The sequence below is a fragment of the Panulirus ornatus genome, chromosome 68, assembly GCF_036320965.1.
Source record: "Panulirus ornatus isolate Po-2019 chromosome 68, ASM3632096v1, whole genome shotgun sequence".
In the NCBI taxonomy this organism is placed as follows: Eukaryota; Metazoa; Arthropoda; class Malacostraca; order Decapoda; family Palinuridae; genus Panulirus; species Panulirus ornatus.
In genome coordinates this window covers 3,504,020-3,528,669 of record NC_092291.1, presented here as the reverse complement: position 1 = coordinate 3,528,669, position 24,650 = coordinate 3,504,020, and the positions used below count along the sequence as shown (strand labels likewise).

Here is a 24,650-nt window from a genome sequence, read left to right as displayed (position 1 = left end):
TTTAACCCGGTCTCGTGCATCAAAACTACTAACACACTCACTCAGCTGCTCCCAAAACACTTTCCTCTCATGATCTTTCTTCTCATGCCAAGGTGCGTATGCCAGGGTAGTGAGTGGTGAGATGAAGTAAGATTATTAGTGAAAGAGAAGAGAGGCATTTGGATGGTTTTTGCAGGGAAATAATGCAAATGACTGGGATGTATAAAAGAAAGAGGAAGGCAGGTCAAGAGAAAGGTGCCAGAGGTGAAAAAGAGGGCAAATGAGAGTTGGGGTGAGAGAATATCATTAAATTTTAGGGAGAATAAAAAGATGCTTTAGAAGGTGAAGTGCGTAAGACAAGGGAACAAATGGAAACATCAGTGAAGGCGGATAATAGGGAGGTGATAACACGTAGTGGTGATGTGAGAAGGAGATGGAGTGAATATTTTGAAGGTTTGTTGAACGTGTTTGATGATAGAGTGGCAGATATAGGGTGTTTTGGTCGAGGTGATGTGCAAAGTGAGAGGGTTAGGGAGAATGATTTGATAAACAGAGAAGAGGTAGTAAAACCTTTGCGGAAGATGAAAGCCGGCAAGTCAGCGGGTTTGGATAGTATTGCAGTGAAATTTATATAAAAAAAAAGAGGGGTGACTGTATTGTTGACCGGTTGGTAAGGTTATTTAATGTATGTATGACTCATGGTGAGGTGCCTGAGGACTGGTGGAATGCTTGCATAGTGCCATTGTACAAAGGCAAAGGGGATAAGAGTGAGTGCACAAATTACAGAGGTATAAGTTTGTTGAGTATTCCTTGGAAATTATATGGCAGGGTATTGATTGAGAGGGTGAAGGCATGTACAGAGCATCAGATTGGGGAAGAGCAATGTGGTTTCAGAAGTGGTAGAGGATGTGTGGATCAGGTGTTTGCTTTGAAGAATGTATGTGAGAAATACTTAGAAAAGCAAATGGATTTGTATGTAGCATTTATGGATCTGGAGAAGGCATATGTTAGAGTTGATAGAGATGCTCTGTGGAAGGTATTAAGAATATATGGTGTGGGAGGCAAGTTGTTAGAAGCAGTGAAAAGTTTTTATCGAGGATGTAAGGCATGTGTACGTGTAGGAAGAGAGGAAAGTGATTGGTTCTCAGTGAATGTAGGTTTGCGGCAGGGGTGTGTGATGTCTCCATGGTTGTTTAATTTCTTTATGGATGGGGTTGTTAGGGAGGTGAATGCAAGAGTTTTGGAAAGAGGGGCAAGTATGAAGCCTGTTGTGGATGAGAGAGCTTGGGAAGTGAGTCTGTTGTTGTTCGCTGATGATACAGCGCTGGTGGCTGATTCGTGTGAAAAACTGCCGAAGCTGGTGATTGAGTCTGGTAAAGTGGGTGAAAGAAGAAAGCTGATAGTAAATGTGAATAAGAGCAAGGTTATTAGGTACAGTAGGGTTAAGGGACAAGTTAACTGGGAGGTAAGTTTGAATGGAGAAAAACTGGAGGAAGTGAAGTGTTTTAGATATCTGGGAGTGGTTGGCAGCGGATGGAACCATGGAAGCGGAAGTGAATCATAGGGTGGGGGAGGGGGTGAAAGTTCTGAGAGCGTTGAAAAATGTGTGGAAGTCGAGAACGTTATCTTGGAAAACAAAAATGTGTATGTTTGAAGGAATAATGGTTCCAACAATGTTATATGGTTGCGAGGCGTGGGCTATAGATAGAGTTGTGCGGAGGAGGGTGGATGTGCTGGAAATGAGATGTTTGAGGACAATATGTGGTGTGAGGTGGTTTGATCGAGTAAGTAATGAAAGGGTAACAGAGATGTGTGGTAATGAAAAGAGTGTGGTTGAGAGAGTAGAAGAGGGTGTTTTGAAATGGTTTGGTCACATGGAGAGAATGAGTGAGGAAAGATTGACAAAGAGGATATATGTGTCAGAGGTGGAGGGAACGAGAAGTGGGAGACTAAATTGGAGGTGGAAAGATGGAGTGAAAAAGATTTTGAGTGATCGGGGCCTGAACATGCAGGAGGAATAGAGTGAATTGGAATGATGTGGTATACCGTGGTTAACGTGCTGTCAATGGATTGAACCAGGGCATGTGAAGCGTCCCATAGAAAGTTTTGTGGGGCCTGGATGTGGAAAGGGAGCTGTGGTTTCTGTGCATTATACATGACAGCTAGAGACTGAGTGTGAACGAATGTGGCCTTTGTTGTCTTTTCCTAGCGCTACCTCGCGCACATGCGAGGGGAGGGGGTTTTCATTTCATGTGTGGCGGGGTTGCGACGGGAATGAATAAGGACAGACAGTATGAATAATGTACATGCGTATATATGTATATGTCTGTGTGTGTATATATATCAGTATACGTTAAGATGTATAGGTATGTATATGTGCGTGTGTGGACATGTATGTATATACATGTGCATGTGGGTGGGTTGGGCCATTCTTTCGTCTGTTTCCTTGCGCTACCTCGCTAACGCGGGAGACAGCGACAAAGTATAATAATTAAATAAATAAATGTATGAATGTATATATATATGAATATGTACGTGTATGTGCAAAAATGTATATATGTATATGTACGTGTATGTGCAAAAGGTATAAATGTGTATGTGAGTGGAAGTGTCATTCGTAGTCTGTTTCCTGGCGCTACCTCGCTAACACGGGAAACGGCGATTCAAATATCATTATAATATATATATATATATATATATATATATATATATATATATATTTCTCTCTTTTTTGCTTTGTCGCTGTCTCCCGCGTTTGCGAGGTAGCGCAAGGAAACAGACGAAGAAATGGCCCAACCCACCCCCATACACATGTATATACATAAGTCCACACGCGCAAAATATACATACCTACACAGCTTTCCATGGTTTACCCCAGACGCTTCACATGCCCTGATTCAATCCACTGACAGCACGTCAACCCCGGTATACCACATCGATCCAATTCACTCTATTCCTTGCCCTCCTTTCACCCTCCTTCATGTTCAGGCCCCGATCACACAAAATCTTTTTCACTCCATCTTTCCACCTCCAATTTGGTCTCCCACTTCTCCTCGTTCCCTCCACCTCCGACACATATATCCTCTTGGTCAACCTTTCCTCACTCATTCTTTCCATGTGCCCAAACCATTTCAAAAATCCCTCTTCTGCTCTCTCAACCACGCTCTTTTTATTTCCACACATCTCTCTTACCCTTACGTTACTTACTCGATCAAACCACCTCACACCACACATTGTCCTCAAACATCTCATTTCCAGCACATCCATCCTCCTGCGCACAACTCTATCCATAGCCCACGCCTCGCAACCATACAACATTGTTGGAACCACTATTCCTTCAAACATACCCATTTTTGCTTTCCGAGATAATGTTCTCGACTTCCACACATTCTTCAAGGCTCCCAGAATTTTCGCCCCCTCCCCCACCCTATGATCCACTTCCGCTTCCATGGTTCCATCCGCTGCCAGATCCACTCCCAGATATCTAAAACACTTTACTTCCTCCAGTTTTTCTCCATTCAAAATTTTACCTCCCAATTGACTTGACCCCCAACCCTACTGTACCTAATAACCTTGCTCTTATTCACATTTACTCTTAACTTTCTTCTTTCACACACTTTACCAAACTCAGTCACCAGCTTCTGCAGTTACTCACATGAATCAGCCACCAGCGCTATATCATCAGCGAACAACAACTGACTCACTTCCCACGCTCTCTCATCCCCAACAGACTTCATACTTGCCCCTCTTTCCAAAACTCTTGCATTCACCTCCCTAACAACCCCATCCATAAACAAATTAAACAACCATGGAGACATCACACACCCCTGCCGCAAACCTACATTCACTGAGAACCAATCACTTTCCTCTCTTCCTACACGTACACATGCCTTACACCCTCGATAAAAACTTTTCACTGCTTCTAACAACTTGCCTCCCACACCATATATTCTTAATACCTTCCACAGAGCATCTCTATCAACTCTATCATATGCCTTCTCCAGATCCATAAATGCTACATACAAATCCATTTGCTTTTCTAAGTATTTCTCACATACATTCTTCAAAGCAAACACCTGATCCACACATCCTCTACCACTTCTGAAACCACAATGCTCTTACCCAAGCTGATGCTCTGTACATGCCTTTACCCTCTCAATCAATACCCTCCCATATAATTTACCAGGAATACTCAACAAACTTATACCTCTGTAATTTGAGCACTCACTCTTATCCCCTTTGCCTTTGTACAATGGTACTATGCACGCATTCCGCCAATCCTCAGGCACCTCACCATGAGTCATACATACATTAAATAACCTTACCAACCAGTCAACAATACAGTCACCCCCTTTTTTAATAAATTCCACTGCAATACCATCCAAACCTGTTGCCTTGCCAGCTTTCATCTTCCGCAAAGCTTTTACTACCTCTTTTCTGTTTACCAAATCATTTTCCTAACCCTCTCACTTTGCACCCCACCTCAACCAAAACACCCTATATCTGCCACTCTATCATCAAACACCTTCAACAAACCTTGAAAATACTCACTCCATCTCCTTCTCACATCACCACTACTTGTTATCACCTCCCCATTTGCGCCCTTCACTGAAGTTCCCATTTGCTCCCTTGTCTTACGCACTTTATTTACCTCCTTCCAGAACATCTTTTTATTCTCCCTAAAATTTAATGATACTCTCTCACCCCAACTCTCATTTACCCACTTTTTCACCTTTTGCACCTTTCTCTTGACCTCCTGTCTCTTTCTTTTATGCATCTCCCACTCAATTGCATTTTTTCCCTGCAAAAATCGTCCAAATGTCTCTCTCTTCTCTTTCACTAATAATCTTACTTCTTCATCCCACCACTCACTACCGTTTCTAATCAACCCATCTCCCACTCTTCTCATGCCACAAGCATCTTTTGCGCAATCCATCACTGATTCCCTAAATACATCCCATTCCTCCCCCACTCCCCTTACTTACTTCCATTGTTCTCACCTTTTTCCATTCTGTACTCAGTCTCTCCTGGTACTTCCTCACACAAGTCTCCTTCCCAAGCTCACTTACTCTCACCACCCTCTTCAGCCTAACATTCACTCTTCTTTTTATCGAGGATGTAAGGCATGTGTACGTGTAGGAAGAGAGGAAAGTGATTGGTTCTCAGTGAATGTAGGTTTGCGGCAGGGGTGTGTGATGTCTCCATGGTTGTTTAATTTGTTTATGGATGGGGTTGTTAGGGAGGTGAATGCAAGAGTTTTGGAAAGAGGGGCAAGTATGAAGTCTGTTGTGGATGAGAGAGCTTGGGAAGTGAGTCAGTTGTTGTTCGCTGATGATACAGCGCTGGTGGCTGATTCATGTGAGAAACTGCAGAAGCTGGTGACTGAGTTTGGTAAAGTGTGTGAAAGAAGAAAGTTAAGAGTAAATGTGAATAAGAGCAAGGTTATTAGGTACAGTAGGGTTGAGGGTCAAGTCAATTGGGAGGTAAGTTTGAATGGAGAAAAACTGGAGGAAGTAAAGTGTTTTAGATATCTGGGAGTGGATCTGGCAGCGGATGGAACCATGGAAGCGGAAGTGGATCACAGGGTGGGGGAGGGGGTGAAAATCCTGGGAGCCTTGAAGAATGTGTGGAAGTCGAGAACATTATCTCGGAAAGCAAAAATGGGTATGTTTGAAGGAATAGTGGTTCCAACAATGTTGTATGGTTGCGAGGCGTGGGCTATGGGTAGAGTTGTGCGCAGGAGGGTGGATGTGCTGGAAATGAGATGTATGAGGACAATGTGTGGTGTGAGGTGGTTTGACCGAGTAAGTAACGTAAGGGTAAGAGAGATGTGTGGAAATAAAAAGAGCGTGGTTGAGAGAGCAGAAGAGGGATTTTTGAAATGGTTTGGGCACATGGAGAGAATGAGTGAGGAAAGATTGACCAAGAGGATATATGTGTCGGAGGTGGAGGGAACGAGGAGAAGTGGGAGACCAAATTGGAGGTGGAAAGATGGAGTGAAAAAGATTTTGTGTGATCGGGGCCTGAACATGCAGGAGGGTGAAAGGAGGGCAAGGAATAGATTGAATTGGATCGATGTGGTATACCGGGGTTGACGTCCTGTCAGTGGATTGAATCAGGGCATGTGAAGCGTCTGCCCGCATCAGAGAGACACACACATATATACATAAACGCACACATACGCGCATATACATACATATACATATCAACATATCCATACATATACACCCCCTACTTCAGCGAGGAGGTAGCGCCGGAAAACAGACAAAAAAAGGCCACATTCCTTCATAGCCAGGCTGTAGCTGTCATGTGGAATGCACCGCAACCATAGCTCCCTATTGACATCCAAACCCCACAGACCTTTCCATATATATATCATCCCTGGGGATAGGGGAGAAAGAATACTTCCCACGTATTCCCTGCGTGTCGTAGAAGGCGACTAAAAGGGAAGGGAGCGGGGGGGCTGGAAATCCTCCCCTCTTGTTTTTTTTTTTTTAATTTTCCAAAAGAAGGAACAGAGAAGGGGGCCAGGTCAGGATGTTCCCTCAATGGCCCAGTCCTCAGTTCTTAACGCTACCTTGCTGATGCGGGAAATGGCGAATAGTTTGAAAAAAAAAAAAAAAAAAAAATATATATATATATATATATATATATATATATATATATATATATATATATATATATATATATATATATATTCTTTCTTTCTTTCATACTATTCGCAATTTCCCGCGTTAGCGAGGTAGCGTTATGAACAGAGGACGGGGCCATTGAGGGAATATCCTCACTTGGCCCCCTTCTCTGTTCCTTCTTTTGGAAAATTGAAAAAAAAAAAAAAAAACGAGAGGGGAGGATTTCCAGCCACCCGCTCCCTCCCCTTTTAGTCGCCTTCTACGACACGCAGGGAATACGTGGGAAGTATTCTTTCTCTCCTATCCCCAGGGATAATATATATATATATATATATATATATATATATATATATATATATATATATATATATATATATATATATATATATATATATATATATATATATTTATATATATATATATATATATATATATATATATATATATATATATATATATATATATATATATATATATAAATATCCCTGGGGATAGGGGAGAAAGAATACTTCCCACGTGTTCCCTGCGTGTCGTAGAAGGCGACTAAAAGAGGAGGGAGCGGGTGGCTGGAAATCCTCCCCTCTTTTTTTTTTTTTTTTTTTTTTTAATTTTCCAAAGGAAGGAACAGAGAAGGGGGCCTGGTGAGGATATTCCCTCAAAGGCCCAGTCCTCTGTTCTTAACACTACCTCGCTAATGCGGGAAATGGCGAATAGTATGAAAGAAAGAAATATATATATATATAAATATATATATATATATATATATATATATATATATATATATATATATATATATATATATATATATATATATATATATATATTTATATATATATATATATATTTATATATATATATATATATATATATATATATATATATATATATATATATATATATATATTTTTTTTTTTTTTTTTTTTTTTTTTTTTATACTTTGTCGCTGTCTCCCGCGTCTGCGAGGTAGCGCAAAGGAAACAGACGAAAGAAATGGCCCACCCCCCCCCCCCATACACATGTACATACACACGTCCACACACGCAAATATACATACCTACACAGCTTTCCATGGTTTACCCCAGACGCTTCACATGCCTTGCTTCAATCCACTGACAGCACGTCAACCCCTGTATACCACATGACTCCAATTCACTCTATTTCTTGCCCTCCTTTCACCCTCCTGCATGTTCAGGCCCCGATCACACAAAATCTTTTTCACTCCATCTTTCCACCTCCAATTTGGTCTCCCTCTTCTCCTCGTTCCCTCCACCTCCGACACATATATCCTCTTGGTCAATCTCTCCTCACTCATTCTCTCCATGTGCCCAAACCATTTCAAAACACCCTCTTCTGCTCTCTCAACCACGCTCTTTTTATTTCCACACATCTCTCTTACCCTTACGTTACTTACTCGATCAAACCACCTCACACCACACATTGTCCTCAAACATCTCATTTCCAGCACATCCATCCTCCTGCGCACATCTCTATCCATAGCCCACGCCTCGCAACCATACAACATTGTTGGAACCACTATTCCCTCAAACATACCCATTTTTGCTTTCCGAGATAATGTTCTCGACTTCCACACATTTTTCAAGGCTCCCAAAATTTTCGCCCCCTCCCCCACCCTATGATCCACTTCCGCTTCCATGGTTCCATCCGCTGACAGATCCACTCCCAGATATCTAAAACACTTCACTTCCTCCAGTTTTTCTCCATTCAAATTCACCTCCCAATTGACTTGACCCTCACCCCTACTGTACCTAATAACCTTGCTCTTATTCACATTTACTCTCAACTTTCTTCTTCCACACACTTTACCAAACTCAGTCACCAGCTTCTGCAGTTTCTCACATGAATCAGCCACCAGCGCTGTATCATCAGCGAACAACAACTGACTCACTTCCCAAGCTCTCTCATCCCCAACAGACTTCATACTTGCCCCTCTTTCCAGGACTCTTGCATTTACCTCCCTTACAACCCCATCCATAAACAAATTTATATATATATATATATAAATATATATATATATATATATATATATATATATATATATATATATATATATATATATATATATATATATATATATATATATATATATATATTTATATATATATATATATTTATATATATATATATATATATATATATATATATATATATATATATATATATATATATAAATATATATATATATATAAATATATATATATATATATATATATATATATATATATATATATATATATATATATGTGTGTGTGTGTGTGTGTGTGTGTGTGTGTGTGTGTGTGTGTGTGTGTGTGTGTGTGTGTGTGTATTATGCTGAAGGCTCCAGTCATGGACAAAAGTCCACATCAAGGTCGGGCCTTAATTGAAATGTAAAGAGAATTACGAAAGAGAAAAAGATAAGACAAGGGAAAGTATATACTAATTTTTGAGGCAGTGAAAGGCCTGTCTGTTGAAAAGTGTCAGGTCATAGTTACTGGGAAAAACATGAGAAGGCAGAGAGGTCCAAAGCTTCGATGTGTAGGGAAATAAAGTAGTTGTCGGAACGGCCCACCCTCTAGTTTCTGATGGCCACAATAATCATGTGACGCAGCAGCTTGCCGAGTATTGCGTGGTCTAGCTAGTGGTGGGGTACATAAGCAGCCAGCTCTCGGGTGCAAAAACCAAATTAATACCTACAGAAGAGGGAAAGTGAACCAATATTCGGATGTAGGGAGAGGGGGGATAAAGTTTGGAAGTTAGCCTGGGACAGTTTATAAGTCGGAGCGTTTTCGACTCAACTCTGTCAAGTAAGGATGCAGAGCTAGAACCACCCCAGATGTGAGAGCAGTGCTCTATACAAGGACGAATCAATCCCGTGTATAAACGGAGCAACTGTTCAAAATAGAGTTTCGACATCTAAACAGGACACCCAGTTTCTTAAGAGGCAGACTTAGCTATTCCTGTTATGTGGGGTTTCCCAAGAAAGAGCAGATATCACAGTAATACCAAATATGTTAATTGATTCAAGAGATGGAATTACAGAACTGTCAAAGGAGAAACGAGAGTAGTAAGTTTTCGATTGAGAGATGGGTAGAAACTGGGTCTTGGAGGCATTAAATTTAACAAGATTCTGTTTACCCCGCTCAGATATCCTGTCCAAGTCTGAGTTTATTGAGGAAGCTGTGTCAAGACGAGATGCAAATCGAGTGAGAGAAGAGGGAGCAGAATTGAAGGATGTGGATGTTCAGTTGTCAGCGTGTGAATGCATTGCATTATTTGTGAAGGAGAGGAAATTGTTGAAAAAAAAGGAGAAAATGTATAGGGGACAGGACAGAACCTTGAGGGACACCGCTGTTGATGGAGGAAAGGGGGAAAGCTGATCCATCAACAACCACAAGCAAAGGGATAGATCGGCTGGAGATGAAGTTAGATATGAAGGAACAAAGGGAGGGAGGGAAACTAAAAGAGGAGTTTAGAGATATGACCCCGATGCCACACCCTATCAAAAGTCTTAGATATGTCAAGGACAACTACACCTGTCTCCCCCAAAGCTTTCAGGTATGATAACCAGACATTAGTAAGATAGAAAAGAATATCCTCAGTGGATCTTGCCTCATGGAAGCCATGCTGGTGATCAGAAAGAAGACTGTGATTATCGAGGCGTTTAAGGATATGGGTGTTGAAAAGGGATTCAAGGACTTTGGAAATGGTAGATGTCAAAGCAATACGATGACAGTTAGAGAGGTCAGAACGGTCACCCTTCTTAGGGATGGGATGTATCAATGCATACTTCCAAGGAGAAGGAAGAGATTTGTTTTTTAGCAGAAACGGAACAGACGAGCAAGCACTGGTGCAAGTTCAGAGACACACTCTTTCAGTACACAGGGATGGATGCCATCTAAAACAAAAGCCTTCCTTATGTCCAAAGAAAGAAGCGCTTTTCAGACATTTCGAAAAGAGATTACGGAAAGGGGCATAGGATTAGTAAGAGGAGCTTCAGGGGGTGGAGGAATGTTAGAGTCATCCAAGGTGGAGTTAGAGGAGAAATGGGAACCAAAGAGAGTTGCTTTGTCTACGGGAGAGACAGCTATAGTACCGTCAGAACGGAAAAGTGAAGGAAAGGTGGAGCGACAGAATTTGTCAGAGATGCCCTTAGCTAAAGACCAGAAAGACCTATCAGTGGATGACGAGGAGAGGAACGCTTCACCTCACGGATAACGTGCTTGTAGCGATTACGGGCAGTGATAAAAGCTGACTGGAAGCCGAGGGAAGGAGAGTTTTCCATGCCCGATACGCCTGATCCCTCCTTGCATGAATGGCCTCAGAACAGGAATAGTTGAACGATGTAGCTTTCAAGAAAGAGGGGATACATGCTTCCATTCCCGCAAGAATAACCTCTGCTATGCGTATGGCGGAGACAATCGCATAACCAATAAGAAACAGCAATTTATCCGAGGAAAGTCAAAAGAGGTTACGTAAGTTATTCCAATCAGCTTTGTCGAGGTGCCAGTATTTACGCTTAGAAGGGGCTGCTGGAGAGGGAGGGAAGGAGTGTCGTTAGAATAGATACCTTTATGAGAGTGTGATCAGATGACCCAATTGTGGGTGATATTGTGTATTTACAGCGGGATGGAGTCGAGGTGAAAAACAATTCCAGAATATTAGGAACATGTGAGGGTTTCAATCCCTCCCCCATCCGTATGGGAGGAATTCAACCATCCCCTATGGTGAACGTTGAAATCCCCGAGGAAGAGGATCTTGGCTTGCGGGTGAGAGGATGTCACAGCCTCATGGCAGGAGTTTGGACTATTGAAGGATATAAAATTTGGTGACTTAGGAAAGCAATAGGCGATACACAGGAAAACTGAAAACATCATTAAACAATTGTGTCTCAAGAGAGAAGTAAGATATTAGGAGAGGTACTAGACAAATGATGTTCAACTGAGGATTGGTTACTAAACCACGAATCCTGGTATAATGAATAGAAAGAAAAGAAGATCTAACTTAGAGGGAAAGGTGTGGGAGGATCCGGCCTTACTACTGCCAGAGCTCTCCCTTTCGTTAGCAGAAAGTCAGGCAGAAACCCAGAGCTTCTCAGCACCCCTTGATGCCGTGGACGAGGGGGGGGCATAGATCTGACGGACTCTGTCAAGATGATACAAGTGTTTGAGTAAACAGATGTTGGCCAAAGCACTTAAGTGAAAAAAGTAATAATAATAATAAGTCAGGTTTGAGTAGGTGTATGGTGCTTGTAAGATGGTTCCTGACAGGATCGTTAGTACCAACCGGGGATATATATATATATATATATATATATATATATATATATATATATATATATATATATATATATATATATATATATATCTTTTCTTTCTTTCAAACTATTCGCCATTTCCCGCATTAGCGAGGTAGCGTTAAGAACAGAGGACTGGGCCTTTGAGGGAATATCCTCACCTGGCCCCTTTCTCTGTTCCTTATTTTGGAAAATTAAAAAAAAATAGAGGGGAGGATTTCCAGCTCCCCGCTCCCTCCCCTTTTAGTCGCCTTCTACGACACGCAGGGAATACGTGGGAAGTATTCTTTCTCCCCTATCCCCAGGGATAATATATATATATATATATATATATATATATATATATATATATATATATATATATATATATATATATATATATATAAGTGAGGGAATTCTACTATGCTTTTAGAAGTGAATATAAAGTACCCAAGTGAAGACCCAACATTAATCATTGTTTTTCAAAACTGTTGTTAACGAAGAAAAAAGGTTGGTGACGTTTCTTTACAAAATGAAAAATGTTGATATTGGAGAAATGAATATACGTTGCTTTGTCACACTTGTATAACTTCAATTACTTTTACCATGAAGGTACATCGCCTTCAAAGTGTAAAGTTCAACTATTTAATGTTAACACCTACAAACATTCGTGTCAAGACATCAATTACACAACTAAAAGTTCGGCTTTAGTAACTTCAATGCTTCTGAAAGCATCAAGGATGATACAAGCTGTAAAGCCACTACACAAAATGAGTTGCAGACTTCACATACACACTAAGATTTTTTTCTTAATCCAAGGAAGACATACTGTACGGAATGTGTGGGGAATCAACTTACATTCAACAAAATTTAAGAAATAATAAATAACTTCAATTTAGCTATCTTGTGTATAATGTAGCATTACTCGCTATTACTTCACAAACGTATTTCAGAGAACCAACCGCTGGTTTGAATAGAGTAGACACATCACTCATAATGCTAGACATGTGAAAACCTCTCTCAGAACACCTGCCACTTCATGCATAAAGAGATCGTCTTCTTACAGTTCTAACTACACCAAGCAGCTGTCTTCCGCTTGATAGACCACCGATAATCAATATTCACACTTTCTCCTTACATATTCCTGTTTGTAAATATAGTGTGCTATTGTGTTTTACCAGTGTTCCTCTCTCCTCTAAGTCTGGCATTACGTACAGATCCTGAGGCTGGCCATGGGTCACTATGTTCAGATACTGCAGACATTCTAACTGCTAGGTTCGCCTGGCACGCACTTTTGTCTTTGGACGACCCGTTTTCTAATCAAGACATCAGGGATACTCGTCAAACAACGGACTACTGCTAAGTAGCAGCAGCACTCAGCAGCAGCGAGTCCAGCTCTGACCAAAATAAATGATGTCATCAGTAACGACCCCAGCCCTACGTACGGCTGTCAAAGCCGCCACAGACCTACCTACCTGTCCAGCGTTTGTCTAATCCCACCAACGGCAGGCATATGACCTTGAAGCTCCTACGTCACAAGCAGCAACATCAAGTTGCCAACCCTAACGTTCCGGCCCACCACAGCCACGACATCACTGCCACATTATTAACCTTTCTTAAACAGCCCTACCACCACTCGGCGCCCTGCTGACGTGAGTTCACAGACATCGTTTGCCCCGTCCTTGAAGCCTTTATTGTCAAGCACAATGTAGACCACTTCCCTCAAAGAGGACATGATGTTGAATACAGGCGTCAGCCTTCCTTCTGACGGTTGTTGGTCCTCAAATCATACACAGGTGGCAAGTACCACGCCATCATCAACACCACTCCTTTGTATCGTTACCCTATTTCCATCTCCAGATCTTTGTATCGTTACCCTATTCCCATCTCCAGATCTTTATATCGTTACCCTATTCCCATCTCCAGATCTTTGTATCGTTACCTATTCCCATCTCCAGATCTTTGTATCGTTACCTAGTTACCTATTCCCACCTCCAGATCTTTGTATCGTTACCCTATTCCCATCTCCAGATCTTTGTATCGTTACCTATTCCCATCTCCAGATCTTTGTATCGTTACCTAGTTACCTATTCCCATCTCCAGATCTTTGTATCGTTACCCATTCCCATCTCCAGATCTTTGTATCGTTACCTAGTTGCCTATTCCCATCTCCAGATCTTTGTATCGTTACCTATTCCCATCTCCAGATCTTTGTATCGTTACCTAGTTACCTATTCCCATCTCCAGATCTTTGTATCGTTACCCTATTCCCATCTCCAGATCTCTGCCATGGAATCTACCGTCTGATCTAAATGAAATCTCGTTCAAGCTTTTAATCATATTCTTGTGTTGCCTGCGACCATTCCCAAAGCCTTTAATATGCCTTTACATGCCTTTAATACCACGGAAAATGGATCAGACGTCTATGCGGTCTGAACACAAATCTCTTCAAACTTTTTTCCTCGCGGTCATCGCTCCCCTGAAGCACAGCTGCAGCACCTTCGCCAACTCTTTACACGGACACGGGACTACGAACTTCACATGAACCCTAATGTGTGTTTGACATTCCTACCATCATCTTCCTCGGACACAACTTCTCGGCAAGACACAAGTCAGAGCCCTTAAGGAGTTTCCCCATCTCTCGTTAACACGGGGTAAAGAATGTTCCTGGTTATCGTCGACTCTTACCACCGCTTCATTCCCACAATGCGGGACATCAACAGCGTTTTGCTGTGCTATTCCTTTTCTACCATATATAGGTTAGGTCTATGACCAGGCGTAACCTCGTCATAGGCCATCAGCTCTCCTGTTATCTCTTCTTCCCATGAATCCCCTTCACGACTGAAGAACACCCAGACTCCTCTGATGTGGACACAGCTGCAGATGATAATCTTCACCCTAAGCAGATCTTACAACTCGCCTCAGTCACCCAGTCTACTCCCACAAACCTCTCCACTTACACCTCTTCTCTCACCATTGGCGCAAGCTGGACAACAAGCGGCTACCCATCAATTCCCTTTCTACGTTCTTTCCCGACAAAAGAAATATGATACACTTTCGACCAAGGACATGTTAGCCTCTATGCGCTACTGCTATACTGTCCATGAAGCTAACATTACGACCGCTGACGCTCTCTCCCGCCACTCCGTCAATGCTGTCCCCCATAACCCAAGCTCCGTCAACAACTGTCGCACATGATGATCAACAAAGGGACCCAGACCCATCTTGATTCTAAAGATGCTCCTCTGTGCTCCAAGTCATCAATATCCAACGACCTGCCTATGGCCTTCAAAATCACCCATAACTCTTCACGGCCTGGCGATACTCGTCCCAATATCCCACAGCCACAACGCAGAAATCTTCATCTCTCTCTCTCTCTCTCTCTCTCTCTCTCTCTCTCTCTCTCTCTCTCTCTCTCTCTCTCTCTCTCTCTCTCTCTCTCCTCCCTGGTGTTCGAAATAAGCAGTGGTTTATCACTGAGTGAGTCGTCTGGCCTATCATTAATGCACATGCCATAAGTTGAACCCAATCCTGTCCCTAGTTCCAGCAGTCCAAGGTTTACCATCACGCCCAGGCGCCCCTCCAGTAGTTCCCCTTCCTTCTAGCAGGTTCGATATTGTTTATGTCGATGATGCTGAGCCTCATACCCCATCACCTGACGCCCCGCATATATACTGCTATCGAGTCTTCCCAATCCATAACCTGCTCCTTCGTACAAGGATACCTAAGTCGATGTAACTCGTATGCTGTTGTCACGGCAACACAGCCAATGGTATGGTTGAAAGGCTTCAGCATCAATCGAGACCACTAATGACGCACCATCATGCTGAAGCTTGGACTGAACCCTTCCCTCTGCTCCCCCTCGGCAGCCACTTTGAACAGGCTACAGTATAGCTGTCATGTATACAGGCTACGGTATAGCTGTCATGTATACAGGCTACAGTATAGCTGTCATGTATACATTCACACTTTCCAACTAAAACCGTCATTCGTCCACGTATAATAAATTCAACAAGTTTGAAAAAAAAATAAAACTTCAGTAATGGATTTAAAAACTTTTTTCAATTATTGTAAATTCAAACGTTATATGTTAACACATGAAAGAAGAGTTTACCAATACCGAGAGGAGTTCATATCAACCAAAGCCTCAAAATCGAGAAAACAAATTATCGAAAACAAATCGTAACGAAATTTCGCAGCTCGTAAATATACTCTTAATGTTCTCACTCACGCTTAACACCGTAGTGTGATACTTGCCTGCTTTATCCCTACCTACCAATCAATATCCCAGATATCTTGGACCATCTTCACCTGCTTTTGTTTTGTTTGCATTTGCTCCCGATGAATATAAACTTTCTTATATGTACACTGCTATATTATGATAATCAGGGAGAAGGCTATGTTTTCTGTTTCTAGAAGTTATCTGAATTATTATTCTTCTACCAAGTACTCACCGTTTGTTTCGTCTCCGTAGTATAAAATCCATTTTGATGCACGATAACGTTCCGTTTAATCCCAGAGTAACGCTCAGGCATCAGGTCATATTTTCCAGCAATTCCACACTTCCAAAATCTTCCACAGCTTGAAAGATTAAGGAAGAACACTGGTAAAGTTTCTTGCTTCACAAAAGTTCATAATCACATCACAACAAAGCTGACTGAATGTCCAGTATGGATCAGCAGGCCAGCTTGTGGAGGCGACAGAACTTTCACCAAGCGGCGTCCGCCAGCGCACTGCTCAGCGCGCTCTGTTTCTAGCGAGGGCGACCCTGAACTTGTCCGAAGGCTCGCCAGGTTCACAACAATACCCACTTCCTGGAACGTGTTTTGGTTATCCTGGAATTCACGTTCCTAGCACAATAATCCTCCATTTCTTTCATAGGATGTAGGAAGTCTTTCTAGTCTCATATTCCGCCTTTCATGCTCTCACAAACATCTTCGCCGGACCCTTCTGTTATCACTACCCAAAACAAAGCAGTTTGAAAATCGAGTTACTGGGCAGATATATGTATTTCTCATCTAGAAATTCTATGAAAACTTCCATGAAGCCTAAACACCTGTAGCGGGGAACTTAGTACCAAGAACTTGTAACTCTTCAATAGGTCACGCTACACACTTCTAAGAAATGAGTATAGCGGAGCGAGCCGCCTGCCACTCCGGGGCTTCCCCCTCACACTCGGACACGCAATACGCCGCCTAATGATACGTGTCACATATATAAATACGAAATTCAATGTTTTACATGTTTCATGAAATCCGTATTTCATTACTTTACATTTTTCTTTCTGCAATTTGAAAGATTTTGATTTCAAGGTAAATGTTGGACACATGCTCCCCCAACACGACCCGCATAAAGCGTACTTCATCGGGATAGATTGCGTCAATTCTATGAATTTTTCTAACAAGGATACGAATGTGTGCCAATACTAACATTTTCTTTTCATTGGAAATTTCTTGTATACAATCCCTCGGCGCTTATACGTTACCTCACAAATCAAAACTTCACAGTATCAGCAGATTTTACAGACGTGGACTCAAAACTTCGTTGTGGCTGTGAAATGTGACTGACCAATAGACTCCGTTATATGAGTAGTCAAGTGAGGTCTTACTTGGGTATCCATGTATGATCTATCATACTGTACACGATCATTACACTTAGAGTTTTACAAATTCTACTCAAGACCTATTGACCCGCGGCTAATTGTCACACTATATGATCCTTATGTTTCCCTTCCTGGTGCCGAGCGATGCCAGACAGCTTCCCACTAACATCATTCAGTAAACCAAACTTTAATGTCCCTTTTCTGGCGGTTACTGAACACAGTTCGTGCTCTGAGCGTGATGGATTGCTGGATAAATTATATGATCCTCTGACCGAATTGGATTCCAAGAACGCTGGCAAACAAGAGGGAAAAAAATGTCCATTCATTTAAGACCACGATTCTTTTGCTCGCGACGTAGAGTACACATTATTATCAGCATAATTACCACGAGTGGCCTTCATTTCATCGCTACTATATATGAGGTCAAATAAGGTCACCGAGCTGCTAGCGTGTCAAGAGACTGTTAAGATTTCTTTTGGTTTACTTCCGGTTTAACACAACCTGGAGCGCGCTCTGGCAGCCCGAGCCTCTGCATCACAAGGGATACAGCCTGTATAACTTGTACTCGTGAAATATCAGCTAACAACATGATCATCTGTTAATGTAGCACTGACACATGCAAGGCAAATGAGTATCCGGTCGAAGTACAAGGTGTAGCAAGGAATTCCAAGTTATATTCGAGTTACTGAGGAAATTCAGTTAATATCTCAATCTGGTGAATTGGTCTCAGCAGTACACAATTCTCCATAACATTCCCACGAAGTAAATCACACCTGACAACACCGCCACAAGTCACCAGTTCGCACATCAATCTTTTCCACGTTTCATCTTCACCAATTCCACTGGTAAAGTTTGCTGTTGTGATGTTCCAATTCTTACTAAACACAAGAAATACATCACAGCATAATAAAAAGTCTCCATGTGATAGCTCAGACGCAGCCTAGCTCCTCAACAGTCTTGAGGTAAGAGACTGTATATCAATAAATCAACGGACGACGCACCTGCTATCGATCCATGCATGGCCAAGCCTCCGACATCACCAAGTCTCCCACCATGTCAGTACATATAATGTTAAGAGCATGTAAACCTCCACAGTCATACCTTTATGACTTATTAGTGTTCAATCACACAGTTATCTACCCTTATCGTCAATGCAGTATTTCCAATGTTCAAACTTGAGCGACCTTCGCTGTTCTCGCTCTGGTCAATGAACTTTTGGAGGTGTCCTTCAACTTGACCGGGCCTGCACACATAACACACTGTTCTCTCTTGTCAGCGGTACAGACACTCCTCTGTATATTGGTTCACTTTTCTAGCATTTAGTAAATTCGGATCCGTACAGTACACACATATTTTCATACGTTTATACGAGATTTTCAAGTTAAGTCATTTGTTTTTCCTTGCAGGCTGCCTTTTCCTGCCATTTTTGTAGTTTTCTCTGGAGTATAATACACTGATCACGCTCTATTAGATCTAACAACGCCTTATAAGCCACGCGTCAAAAAACGATTTCGCAACAACGTGAAGATGCAGTGTTTATTCACTATTCCACGCCGAGCACAACAGCTGCTTGGCGAGCTATGAGCAGGTGAGAGGAATGTGTGGGTCTGCGCGCGCACCTCACGTGCTAGGCCACCATCACCTCCTGACTGGCTTGCACCCCCGCGCCCGACCCTGGTCATACCGCCTCCCTCCTTTCATTCCTCCCACTTTAAAGGATTACCTCGATCTTTAGGAGCTCTTATTTTACTTTTAAGCTTAAAAAATCTTAAATCTGAACTACAACAATGAGCAAGCATAATCATATGATAGACCCTTAGCAGCACCACCCGTACTGGGCATACGCTCACATACATCCATACACGATACAGGAGTACAGAATACTGCCCACGTCTCCCGTGAATGTCGTGGAAGGTGACCAGGAGGGGCGGGAGCGGATGGCTGAAGATCCTCCCTTCTTGTAATACTTTCTAAAGTAGGAGCGGCCATTAAGTGTAAACAGAGGGAGGGAGTTCGTAGGTTGAGGCGTAATCAAAGTGGGAGATCTACTTCGAGAATTAACTAGTTGCGTTGAGTGTGTTCAGTGAAGGTTGACAACATGGAGGTACACATAACACTTGACAACACCTAGCTTGCATGGCTCATTCTTCCAGACACGGGATATTCCTGCCGTGAGCATTGACCTGTATGTATGGGTAGGAGAGAGAGAGAGAGAGAGAGAGAGAGAGAGAGAGAGAGAGAGAGAGAGAGAGAGAGAGAGAGAGAGAGAGAGAGAGAGAGAGAGAGAGAGAGAGAGAGAGAGTATGGAGAAATGAAAATATAAAGTGTGTGTGACTGCTGCCAGCAAGAGGAAGGGCTCAGGTAGTAATGGCCCCTCCCATGACCCCTGCAAATTTAAGGCAGACTCTGACTACACTTTATTGTGTGACTCTGCCATCAATAAGAGGGAGGGCTCAGGTGGTTGTGTATTGGCCCCTCTCAGTACCCCAGCTCACTCAAGGATTATCCCGTGCCCCGACCATTGGAGTAACCCTTTAAGTATTGGGCTGTTGACAGTGGTGTCCGGAACCATCTTACAACTCTCCCATGTCAGGATTGCTGGTCTTACTTTCTGTCTCATCCAAACGGGACTACCGGGCTAGTCCTACCATCTTACAAGCACCATACACCTACTCAAACCTTCCTTATCATTATTATTACTTTTTCACATAAGTGCTTTGGCCAACATCTGTTCACTCAAACATCACGACAGTATCATCATGATGACAGAGTCCGTCATATCTATGCCCCCACAGCCCCTCGTCCCCGGTATCATGGGGTGCTGAGAATCTCTCGGTTTCTGCCTGACTCTACTGGCAATGAGTGTGAGAGCTCTGGCAGTAGCAGTGTCGGACCCTCCCACGGCCTTTTCCTCTCGGTTAGACCTTCCTCTTTTTCTATTCACTATTCATGGTCTCTCCTCAGTTGAATACCATCTGTCTAGTACCTCCCCTAATATCTTACTCCTCTATGAGACACAGTTGTCTAATGATTTTCTCACTAGTCCCTTTTTCATATTTAACAATAACCTCCACTCACGATCCCCGTTCAAAGGTGGTGTTTGTGCTTATTCCAACATCAACACCTGTTGTACGTCGCAGGGACCTTTAGTCTCCAAACTTTGATGTTAAGTGGATCACGGTCTATCTCCCTACTTACACACTTTTCCTCTGTTTCGCCTGTTGCTCTCCTAATTCTACAAATCTTATATCCTTCATCAACTATCTAGACCCCTGCCATAAGGCTGTGACATCCTCTCAACCACAAGCAGAGATCCTCTACCTTGCGTATTTCAACGTTCACCATAGGGAATGGTTGAATTCCTCCCATACGAATGGTGCAGGGACTGAAGCCCTTACGTTCTCCATTCTCATCGATTTAAAATAAATTATCTCCCATCCTACCCATGTTCCTGACTGCTGTGACCACACTCCTAATATTCTGGATTTGTTTTTCATCTCGAGTCCATCCCGCTGTAAATACACACATTCAACCCCAATCGGTTAATCTTACCACACTCCCATAAATGTATCCATTCTAACAGCACCTATCTCTCCAGCAGCCCATTCTATGCGTAAATACTGGCAACTCGACAAAGCTGACTGGAATAACTTACATAACTTCTTTCCTGACTTTCCTTGGGTAAATTACTATCTCTTATGTGGTGATGTTTCTGTCTCCGCTAAACGCAGAATGGGAGTGGACGCATTTACCCCCTCTTCCTCCAAGACGACCTCTTCATCCAACCCATGGTTCAACCGTTACTGTTCTGAGGCCATTCCAGCAAGGGATCAGGCGTATCAGGAACTGAAAAACTCTTCCTTCTCTGGCTACCAATCAGCTTTTATCGCTACATCGTAATCGCTACAAGCACGTTATCCGTGAGGTGAAGCGTTCCTCTCCTCGTCATCCACTGATAGGTCTTTCTGGTCTTTAGCTAAGGGCATCTCTGACAAATTCTGTCGCTCCACCTTTCCTTCACTTTTCCGTTCTGACGGTACTATAGATGTCTCTCCCGTAGACAAAGCAACTCTCTTTGGTTCCCGTTTCTCCTCTAACTCCACCTTGGATGACTCTAACATTCCTCCACCCCCTGATGCTCCTCTTACTAATCCTATGCCCCATCCCGTAATCTCTTTTCGGATTGTCCAAAAAGCACTTCTATCTACGGAAATAAGCAAGGGATAAGGCATCTATACCCGTGTATTGAAAGAGTGTGCCCCTGAACTTGCACCAGTGCTTGCTCGTGTGTTCCGCTTTCAGCTTAAAAACCAGAACTTTTCCTTTTCCTTGGAAGTATGCATTGATACATCCCATCCCTAAGAAGGGTGACCGTTATGACCCCTCTAACTATCGTCCTATTGCTTTGACATCCTACCATTTCCAAAGTCTTTGAATCCCTCCTTAACTCCCATATCCTTAAACACATCGAAAATCAATCTTTCCTCTGATCACCAGCATGGCTTCCGTAAGGCAAGATCCACTGGCGATATTCCTTCCTATCTTACTAATGTCTGGTTATCATACCTGAAAGAATTAGGGGAGTCAGACATATCTAAGGCTTTTGATAGGGTGTGGCGTCGGGGTATCATCTCTAACCTCCCCAATTTTGGCTTCCCTCCCTCACTTTCTTCCTTCATATCTAGCGCCTTCTCCAACCGACCTATGTATGTGGTTGTTGTTGGATCAGTCTCCCCCATTTCCTCCATCAACAGCGGTGTCCCTCAAGGTTCTGTCCTGTCCCCTATACATTTTCTCCATTTCTTTCAACATTTTCCTTTCCTTCACAAATAATCCAATGCACTCATACGCTGACGACTCAACACTGCATTCATCTACATCCTTCAGTTCTACTCACTTTTCTCTCAGTCGATATGCATCTCTGGTCGATACAATTTCCTCAGTAAACTTAGACTTGGATAGGGTATATCAGTGGGGTACACAAAATCTTGTTAAATTTAATGCCTCCAAGATCCAGTTTCAATCCATCTCTCTACCGAAAACTTCCCCTCACATCTCTCGTTTCTCCCTTGAAGGTCCTGTAATGCCATATCTTGACTCATTGACCGCACTTGGTAGTTCTGTAACATCCACTCTTTCTTGGAAACGCCACATTACAGGAAGAGCTAAGTCTGCCTTTAAGAAACTGAGCGTCCTCTTTAGATGTCGAAATTTCTTTTCTCGTGAAGAGTTGCTGCGTTTATACGAAGGATTGAGTTGTCCTTGTATGGAGTACTGCTCTCACATTTGGGGTGGTTCTTGCTTTGCATCCTTACTTGAAAGAGTTGAGTCGAAAGCTGTCCGACATATTAACTGTCCCAAAGTCACTTCCAAATTTGACCCTCCTTGCCCTACGCCGTAATATTGGTTCACTTTCCCTCTTCTTTATTTTTTGCACCCGAGAGCTAGCTGCTTATGTACCCCACCACTAGCTAGACCACGCAATACTCGGCAAGCTGCTGCGTCACATGATCATTGTGTGGCCATCAGAAACTAGAGGGTGGGCCGTTTTGATACTTGCTTCTTTCCCTACACGTCCAAGCTCTGGAACTCTCCACCTTCTCATGTCTCTCCTAATGACTATGACCTGACACATTTCAATAGACAGGTTTTTTCACTTTCTCCAAAATTCGTACTTTCCCATGTCCTTTCTTTTTCCGTTCCATAATACTTTTTTTTGTCCCTGACTGGAGCCTTCAACAGGAAAAAAATCATATTATTCTACTTGTAAGAACTCCGTCACTCGTTAAAAAGAATTCAAAGTCCTGGGGTTGTTTTTAGTCGTGATACAAAAATCTACCGTCTAGTATACATTACCTTGACAATCCACTGTACTCTCAGTGGCTACGAAAAAAAAGTAAGGATAATTTTTTCAACATTCCTTAAATTTTTGAATTTCGTCTTGCGTGTTGTTCCCGCCCGACAGATCAATATACAGTGTGATGTCAGGCAACACAAGTAGGTGCTGTATTGACCGTCATGCAGGAACTTCCTCCGTCTGTGTTACCAACCGCCCCATGTGTAACCCCAACTCTACCCATACATCTCCCCTTCAGTGAACACCCTCCCTTCCCACTACAATACCCTTCCATAGCTGTACTCCTCTCCTCCTCCTCTATCTTTTCCACGACCAGTATCTCTTCCCCTTCACAATGGTACGCCTCCCCCTACATAATATGTCTCATTCACAATGAAACTCCTCCCCTGACATAATATGTCTCCACCATGATACCCCTCCCCTACATAATGTGTCTCTTCCACCAAGATACCCCTTCCCCTACATAATGTGTCTCCATCATGATACTCCTCCCCTCCATAATGTGTCTCCTCCACTATGATACCCTTCCCCCTACATAATGTATCTCCACCACCATGATACCCCTCCCACTACATAATGTATCTCCACCATGATACCCCTCCCACTACACAGAGTATCTCCTCCACCATGATACCCCTCCCATGACATAATTTATGTCCTCCACCATGATACCCTTCCCCCTACATAATGTGTCTCATCCACCATGATATCCCTTCCACTAAATATTGTATCTCCTCCACCATGATATCCCTCCAACTACATAATGTATCTCCACCATGATACCCCTCCCACTACATAATGTATCTCCACCATGATACCCCTCCCACTACACAGAGTATCTCCTCCACCATGATACCCCTCCCATGACATAATTTATGTCCTCCACCATGATACCCTTCCCCCTACATAATGTGTCTCATCCACCATGATATCCCTTCCACTACATATTGTATCTCCTCCACCATGATATCCCTCCAACTACATAATGTATCTCCACCATGATACCCCTCCCACTAAATAATCTACGTCCTCCACTATGATACCCCTCCCCCTACACAATGTATCTCCTCCACCATGATACCCATCCCACTACATAATATATCTCCTCCATCATGATACCCCTCCCCTACATGATGTATGTCCTCCACCATGATACCCCTCCCTTACATACTGTATGTCCTCCACCATGATACCCGTCCCACTACATAATGTATGTCCACCATGATACCCCTCCCCCTACATGTGTCTCCATCATGATAACCCTCCACTACATAATGTATCTCCTCCACTATGATACCCCTCCCCCTA

At 42.7% G+C, this 24,650-nt stretch overlaps 1 protein-coding gene across 14 annotated transcripts in view; it reads right to left on the bottom strand.

Moving 5' to 3' along the window:
* wnd (Mitogen-activated protein kinase kinase kinase 13 wallenda) overlaps nt 1-24,650 on the bottom strand; it is a 436,263-nt gene that overhangs the window by 103,624 nt on the left and 307,989 nt on the right. The window contains exons 1-2 of one of the 14 annotated variants that reach the window (XM_071659727.1): nt 19,030-19,127; nt 16,338-16,842 (exon numbers count right to left, since the gene is read on the bottom strand). The exons of 12 other annotated variants lie outside the window; for them this stretch is intronic. In XM_071659727.1, the coding sequence (XP_071515828.1) occupies nt 16,338-16,369 (32 nt within the window). In that variant the 5' untranslated portion in view covers nt 16,370-16,842; nt 19,030-19,127. Of the gene's footprint in view, nt 1-16,337; nt 17,208-19,029; nt 19,128-24,650 lie in introns of those variants that run through there. One more of the 14 variants, XM_071659726.1, reaches the window with a different exon arrangement.